This window comes from Asparagus officinalis, chromosome 7 (genome assembly GCF_001876935.1).
Source record: "Asparagus officinalis chromosome 7, Aspof.V1, whole genome shotgun sequence".
Classification (NCBI taxonomy): Eukaryota; Viridiplantae; Streptophyta; class Magnoliopsida; order Asparagales; family Asparagaceae; genus Asparagus; species Asparagus officinalis.
Window position 1 is genome coordinate 124,420,320 of NC_033800.1, and position 8,556 is coordinate 124,428,875.

The 8,556-nt window shown below is 34.2% G+C and overlaps 1 protein-coding gene across 1 annotated transcript; it reads left to right on the forward strand.

Moving 5' to 3' along the window:
* LOC109848982 (chorismate mutase 1, chloroplastic-like) lies at positions 1-8,149 on the forward strand. Its single transcript, XM_020418735.1, has 6 exons — positions 1-180; positions 4,835-5,039; positions 5,124-5,210; positions 5,646-5,789; positions 7,374-7,466; positions 7,553-8,149. Exons 1-6 carry the CDS (start codon positions 8-10, stop codon positions 7,793-7,795), a joined length of 945 nt encoding a protein of 314 aa, XP_020274324.1. The 5' UTR covers positions 1-7; the 3' UTR covers positions 7,796-8,149.

Below are 8,556 nucleotides of genomic sequence, written 5' to 3' on the forward strand. Positions count from 1 at the left end.
GCTCCACATGTTGACAGCGCCTGCTGCTGCTGCTACCGTCCCAGTTGCTGTTCGTTCTTTTACGGGTCCAAGACCCAACAGCGCTTTCTCGATCCGCACCAAGAAAGGCCAGGGCTTTGGATACCTTCTTTTGGGTAATTCGAAGCTCCATTCAATCCAAAGCGCCGTTTCTCCGGCTAGGTATTGAAAAGATTTAATCTTTGGCTTGCCCATTTGATGATTTTGTTTGTTGTGATGGGTTTTGGGCGTTTTTGGCTGTTGATTTGTTTTGGGCATTTCTTGTTTTTGAAATTGTCATTTATTTATTTATTTATTATTAACTGTATATTTTTCAGTATTTCCTTCTACCTCATGTCATGATTATATAAATTGGAGGACGTTATACTTATTTTGATTCAAGAACTTTAGGAGTTATTTTTATAAAAAATAAAATAGTGAGTGGATTTATTAGAAATTTGTCTGGCATGGTTCCCAGTTCCTTTAGAAGGATGAAATTTGACAAGAAGATTTATCAACTATGTTTTGGATGTATGATGCTCTATTGCGCATGAAGTGATGCATGCCCTTTTGTTATAAAGGGGTGTTTGGTTCAATTTCTACAAATTATAGGAAACGTTTTCCACCCAAAACATGATTTCCTTATATTTCTTTAAAAAATTATAGGAAAAGTTTTGAGAAGTCAAAAATTATCAATTTTTTTGTTTTTTGTTTGGTTCAGAACAAGAAAATGACTCGTAACTTTATAATTTATAGAAAATAGCAAGATTTTTTATAATTTGTAGAAATTGAACCAAATACTTCCTAAATTTAGCGGGTGTTTGGTACAATTTCTATAAATTATAGGAAATATTTTCCAACCAAAATATCATTTCCTTGTATTTCTTAAAAAAACTAAAGGAAAAGTTTTGAGAAGTTAAAAGAGTACCAATTTTCTTTTTTTAACTTTGCTTGTTTGGTTCAAAACAAGAAAAGGACCCATAACTTTATAGAAAATAGCAAGATTTTCTATAATTTGTAGAAATTGAACGTGTTTGGTTTAATTTCTACAAATTATAAAAAATTTTGCTATTTTCTATAAAGTTATGGGTCATTTTCTTGTTTTGAACCAAACAAGCAAAGTTAAAAAAACAAGAAAATTAATACTTTTTGACTTCTCAAAACTTTTCCTATAATTTTTTTAAAAAATACAAGGAAATCATATTTTGGGTGGAAAACATTTCCTATAATTTGTAGAAATTGAACCAAACACCCCCTAAATTTATAGAAAAATATCAATTTTATAGAAAAGTGTCAATGTGATGTCAGATTTCTGGGTGCTTTTCGTATATTTTGAGAGAAATTTAATTTTTATAAATTTTGGTACTTTTTGTACTTTATAGGAAACGTTTCTGTTAATTTTTTTGAACCAAACACAGTTTACGAAAATCTACGAAATTTTTTTAATTACAGAATTGTCATTGTCAGATATTTAGAGAACTTTTTTATAAAATTGTGCAACCAAACACCCATTTATAGAAAAGTGTCAACTTTATAGAAAAGTGTCAATGTGGTGTCAGATTTCTGTGTGATTTTTATCCATTTTGAGAGAAAATTGATTTTTGTAAATTTTGGTATTTTTTTGTACTTTACAAAAAATATTTCTGTAAATTTTTTGAACCAAACACAATTTACGAAAATCTACAGAAAATTTTTAATTACAGAATTGCCATTGTCAGACATTTTGAGAAAATTTTTCTATAAAATTGTGCAACCAAACACCCCCTAAGAGGATATGTTGTCTGAAGGGTTTTCTCATGTTCATCCTTCAAATTATCAATATTCTAAAATATGAGGTAAGTCCACAATTTGTCTAAGGGGGTGTTTGTTTCACTACTAGGCAAGAATAGGATTAGGAATCCGGTTTTTTTTTATGGATTCCTACCTATTCCATAAAAAATTTTATGGTAAGTTTGTAGATTCATGAAATCCTTTTTTTTTTTGCATTCTATGTTTGTTTCATAACATAAAAAAATAAAATCCAACTTTATAGAAACCCTTCAATTCCTAATCTCTAGTTTGGTTTGGAATGAGAATTTTTTTGGATAAACAATGTAGCAACGGCTAGTTCAATATTCAAAACAAAACACTGTAGTAACGGCTAGTACCAACGGCTAGTTCAATATTCAAATCCAAAACACTGTAGCAACGATTAGTTCAATATTCAAAACAAAACACTATAGTAACGGCTAGTGCCAACAACTATTCAATGTTCAAATCCGAAACACTGTAACAACGGCTAGTTCTAAGGCCTTGGAGGCTATAAATTTAACTTGAGGGCTTATTTTTCCAATGTATTCTTCATTCTTATCAATTTATAAATTCTCATTATTTGCAATTTGACTCCCCGGCATCAATATGATATCAGAAGAATGCCCCTAAAATTATGAAGTTTATTGCGACTGTAATCTCCGAACACCCATGAAAGTATGCAAGAATGGTAAAAATAAAAAATATGTTATTGGGGGTGTGCAAAATTCCTAAATAAAGAATACAATTTTTTTGAATGGGCTGATGAAAGAGGAGAAATAAGCAACCAAGGAAACCAATATGTTAAAGAAAATAGGTACGGAGATAAATATTTTTTGAAATCAAAGAGGATGAAGAAAGAATTGAGACTTGTCGAAAATCAACTATTAGCTTGGAAAATTTTAGCAATTTTATTAGCAATTTTTTGTATTATTTTAATTATTATAAACCACATGTCATGTACTTGTACTTGCAAAAACTATTGATATTGTAATAAAAATTGTTATTGGAATTGAGTACAAATTCTAGTTGATATTGTATGGCTCAGGAATAGATCAATTTGTCGAAATTGAATGCCTCACCTATAACTTATAGGTTTATTACAGATTACATTCTAATGATGGATTGTCTCGCCTAGACATTGTCAATTCAATGTAGGCTGCAATCTTATCATATTTTGCCTCATCTGAATATAATAAATACTGTAAGTTAGATTGCATTCTTAGTAAATGCTAATCATCATCATTGTCAAATATCAACTATGGAGCACATCATGCTCTAGCCACATGTCAACCAAATTCATGGAGCTACACAAGCTCAAAAACCGACATCAAAAAATCCAAATGTAGGAGCTACACAAGCTCCACAAACCTGATGGCAAAAATACCTAAAGCCAAAGAGCTAAACAAGCTCCACCTGACAGCCAAAACCCAAAAAGCCAAGGAGCTACACAAGCTCAAAAATCGACAGCAAAAAACCCAAACATAGGAGCTACACAAGCTCCACAAACCTGATGGCAAAAAAACCCAAAGCCAAAGAGCTAAACAAGCTCCACCTGACATCCAAAACCCCAAAGCCAAGGAGCTACACAAGCTCAAAAACCGACAGCAAAAAACCCAAAGCTACACAAGCTCCACAAACTTGATGGCAAAAAAACCCAAAACCAAAGAGCTAAACAAGCTCCACCTGACAGCTAAATGTAGGAGCAACACAAGCTCAAAATCTGAGCATAATAAACCCAAAGCAAATGAGCAACACTAGCTCCACCAACACCACTGCAGAACGAAAACTTGTTAAGAGATTATACACGTAATGAATTATCAAAAACATCACATTCTACTACTCAGGTTCCTTTCATCACATCAAGCACGAAGAAATGAATCTTAAAAAAAGGGGAAAAGTTTTATACCTTCAGCTGCCCAGGGGAAAATACTAAAATCCAAGCAACAAACCCACCGAAGCAGACAAACACACCGAAGCCAACAAACCCACTGAAACCCACAAGTTCGAGAAGGGATCACCAACAACCAAAGCCAATGAACCCACCAACACCACTGCAGAACGAAAGTTGGAAAATTAATCGAAGAACGGTTCGAGCAGAGGAGCATCGACGATTGAGAAGAGGCGGGATAAGATTAGAGAGAGAAGCTGATTCCGCCGCGAGCGGCATCGTCACAATTGCCAACCTTAACTTCGAAAAAGAAATCAAAGAGCCGCAGGAGAAGAGGCGCGAAGAAGACTGAGATGAGGCGGAAGAAGAATAGCGGGGACACCCTCCAACCAGATCTAGGGTTTTCGAAGCGGCAGAATCGGAATAAGAAAGAGGAGCACGAGATGTCAGCTTTTTGACCCAAATCCTCTCAAACAGAGAGGATTTCAGATTCCATAAAAACCACTGTTTTGACCACTTTACAGATTTCGAAATCTGTAAATTTTTTTGAACCAAACTCAAGATTAGGATTCCTTTGGAATCCTTTAGTTACGATTTTGTCACTGTCAGATCCAAATACCATTCCTTTTTCATAAAATGAGTGAAACAAACAGCCCCTAAGTCACACCAAATTTCCCCCCTAATCTAAGTCGGTCTGTGTCATTTTTAAAGGAACAGATTTTAACTGTGACTTACTTGGTGTAAGATAAATAATTTAAGGAATTTAGTTAAATTTTTTATGTTCTGGGATCTATTTTCGAATACTGATAATTAGGAGGTCGGATATCAGCAAAATCCTTTCTTCTATTTGGTATATATAACCAGTTAATGCATGATCCAAATTGCAATAAAAACATTCATGGAAATAATTTTACTCAATAAATGCATTTAGTACCAGAGAATGCACACATGAATATTTTGTACGCTACGTAAATTTGCACATCTGAACAGTAAGTTACAGATGGTATGGATGTATTTTTCATATTATATTCAATTTAGAAGATGTGGTATCAATATCGTCATAATTGATAAGATAGATGCTCGGCATTATTGTGCGTAACATGGATGATTTAATTGAAGTTCTCATCAAAGAATAACTTGTGACTTTCTATTCTTTAGATTGGAGAGGGTGGATGAGAGTCGAATTTTGACCCTAGACAGTATACGACACTCTCTGATACGCCAAGAAGATAGCATTATTTTTGGCCTTCTTGAGAGAGCCCAATACTGTTTCAATGCTGATACCTATGGCCAAAATGTATTCACCAAGGATGGCTCCTTAGTTGAATTTATGGTCAGGGAGACTGAGAAGCTTCATGCACAGGTAAATCAAACATAAAAAAAAAATCTCAAGTTGAAATATTTTATTCTTCCCGATCCAATATACGTATTTTGTATTGTATCTCAGGTCGGAAGATACAAAAGTCCTGATGAACATCCCTTTTTCCCGGAGGATCTCCCTGAGCCAATGCTACCACCTATACAATATCCAAAGGTAGATTTTAGTGAATGGACAAAGAATTGCACTTTGTAATACCAGATTCATCCTTCATTCATAAATGATTTAATTTGTTGGATATTCGTGTTAGGAAATGCTTTAAAAGGTGCTTCTGCTATGATTAAGCTTGTATATACATAAAGTTGATATCAAGCTTCATTAGCCTCTGATAGGATTAGGGGATGAATAGTAAGAAGATCAACTACTAGATGATAATGTGGCAATTCTTGTGAATGCAACATAAATGATTTTGCAAGAACCAAAAGGGAAAACAGTACTCTTTCCACACAAGATAAGCGCTATGTTACTATCTTAATTACAACCTAACTATTTTATAATGGCTTGTTCACTTCTCTGACTTTGCATTATTGCTGATGATTGTATTGAGACATGTGTATGAGCTTAAGAGGTTTCACTTTGTTTTCGTTCCAGGTTTTGCACCCAATTGCTGACTCAATAAATATAAACAAGAAGATATGGGAAATGTACTTCGGTAGGCTCCTGCCGAGGTTAGTTAAAGAAGGAGATGATGGAAACTGTGGTTCATCTGCTGTTTGTGACACCATATGCTTACAGGTGAGCATTTTTTTCATTTTTAGTGGTCCTATTGTTAAAAGTTCATCAGTTAAGTTGCCATTGAAAAACTTCAACTTTCTCTTGAAAAGGTTAAAATTCTCTTACTGGAACCTTGTTTATCCCTTCTTTGAGTAGATTACTTCTCTTTGTAACACTGCTTTTGCAGCTTCAGATATTAGAAAGTTTGTGCTTTTTATCTTCATAGTCTTGTTTAGGCTCTGGTTTGATTGGCTTTTACAGCATATGTACATACTTCGGTAAATGCATTGTTTCTTGAACCAAATAATAAATGAAAATGAACCAATTTATTGCATTTACCCATATAAACTGCAGAGTGATAGTCTTGTGACATTTTAGGGAAAGTGAACAATTATACCTACAAGTGTCATAGATTTAAAAAATTTTGGGTGAGGAAGGTGAGCTTTACAAGCTTATGACTAGAGCAAGGGAGGTTGTCTTCAAATTTTATTTCGAATATTTGTGAAAGGGTTTTCCAAATGAGGTAGGTATTTTCCTCACACATACGGGTGAAGGCTAACAAACCTGTTTTGTTTCGACCAAAATTTGAGGTTTGGGTTCAAAAGTCTCAACTTAGGTGGTTATATAAAGTCCATTTCTTAATTTCATCTTGGTATGGTTATCGGAGGATGCGATCTTAATCACCACGTAAACTGATAGACTAAGTATATTTTATATGTAAATCTTCTCATACATATTGTTGTTCAAATGGTTGTTACTAGTCACATAAATCTGCATCAATGGGAGCCCCTTTTTTAATTATAGTCATAAAGTTGATTTATCATTACTGAAATATTTTATATCTCTTTTTCACTACTTCAACATGACTGGTTACATAATATAAAATAACCAGTAATTTTTATGGTAGAGTATTATATTATTTTTATATCTACAATATCCGACATGCTTCTTGGGGGAGTAAAAACAATTTAGCAATAAGAGTCGAGTAGCTTAATAAGTTGTAGGAACTGGTTAATATGAACTTAATTATTACGATGATTGTTATTTTAGACTTATCCAATCTCAAGACACAGCCTGCCATAACAAGGGAAACATGGAAAGAAATAGCATCCTGCAGTCTTATTTCATTCTTTCCTCAATAGGGTTAAATTGCGCCCAGTTGATGATTGAGTTCCTGTCGTTCTATTGCTGCGGGTAGACCCCCTGAATGAGTTTTTTTTATTACTCTTTTACAGTCAAAAGATCTATTAGTCGAAAAAACAATTTTCTCTTTTTGAGGGTAAAAGAGTCAAAAAAAAACTTTACTCAGGGGTCGATCTGTAACATTTGAACTATAGTTTTCTTTCTGCAATTGGGCGATAGTATAGGGGGAACCCTTTTTTTAATATAATGTGTCTGTATATGTTACTAATCTACAAAATCTGTGATGGAGCCATGTGCATTTTACAACAGTTCTAGACCTTCGTTTTCTGTCTATTTTTTGGTTGCTCTGATACCTCCTGGCTGAGTTTTTTCCCACCTTTTGTTATCTTTTGGAATAAGATTCTTTTGGAATAAGATTTAACGTCTTTACTTTGCCATTCGCAAACTCCGTACCATGTGCAGGCTCTATCCAAGAGAATACATTATGGCAAATTCGTAGCAGAGGCAAAATTCCAAGAAGCCCCCGATGTCTATCAACCTGCAATAAGAGCACAAGTATATGAATTCTTCTTTCATTTTTCTCTCAATACGCATTGTTGCATATTATTCTAATATCAGCATTCCTCATTCTTTGGCTACAGGATGGCGATCAACTCATGAGGTTACTAACATATGAATCAGTAGAAGCTGCAATTACGCAGAGAGTTGAGGCAAAGGCCAAAGCATATGGCCAGGAGGTGACAATTGGTGATCAGAGTCAGAAAAATGAGAACTCTGCCGCCTATAAAATCAAGCCGAAGTTAGTAGCTGATCTCTATGGGAAGTGGATTATGCCACTGACAAAGGAAGTGCAGGTTGCATATTTGCTAAGAAGATTGGATTGAAAATTATGCAGATATATTGGTGAATGCAATGCATTTATAAGATTGGGGATGGTTATGTTGCTCTCATATGTTCATACACTTGGTTAAAGTTAGGATCTGAGTCAAGATTAGATTGATCTTGGGCTGTTGTTGGATCCGGCATATCTGACAATTTCATGTTAAAAGAAGAAAAGGATAATGAAGGTGTGAATTGAAGCCAATACTGGATTAGCTATGAAAATGAATGGAAATAGTTTTTTTTTCCTGTCTATGTATGAGATTTCACGTGTATACGGGATGATTATTACATAATTCACAAGTCTACGTATGAGATTTCACGTGTATACACCGTTATTATTACATAATTCACAAGTCTATGATCGTGTATTGCCATGCTAATATGTTTTTCCTTGTTGAGAGTAAAAGATTGTTTAGTTAAAACACTTTTTTAGATGGTTCTACTTCAGGTGCAATTAATAATCAGTTTCCCATAACCATGTTTGATTTTGTGAGAGTAAAGATTCTATCAGAACATCCTATAGAATAAACTATATCATTCACGGGTGGTTATAGGTTAGTTTGAAGACATCCTATAGAATAAACTATATCATTCACGGGTGGTTATAGGTTAGTTTGAAGATTATGTTTGTTCTCTCCATGGTGTATGCCCCACTCGTGTATATGGATGGTTCTGATAGGATTTCTACAGATTTTGTGACAGTAATAGGAATTGCTTCTATTGCCTCAATATTGTGATGTGTGTGGGCGCAAAGGCTCTTTTA

Excerpts from the sequence above, each read along its gene's own strand:
- LOC109848982 (XM_020418735.1), top strand. The coding sequence starts at position 8 with ATGTTGACAGCGCCTGCTGCTGCTGCTACCGTCCCAGTTGCTGTTCGT. Across the intron at positions 5,211-5,645 it reads CACCTATACAATATCCAAAG|GTTTTGCACCCAATTGCTGA; the intron begins GTAGATTTTAGT and ends TTTTCGTTCCAG. Across the intron at positions 5,790-7,373 it reads GTGACACCATATGCTTACAG|GCTCTATCCAAGAGAATACA; the intron begins GTGAGCATTTTT and ends TACCATGTGCAG.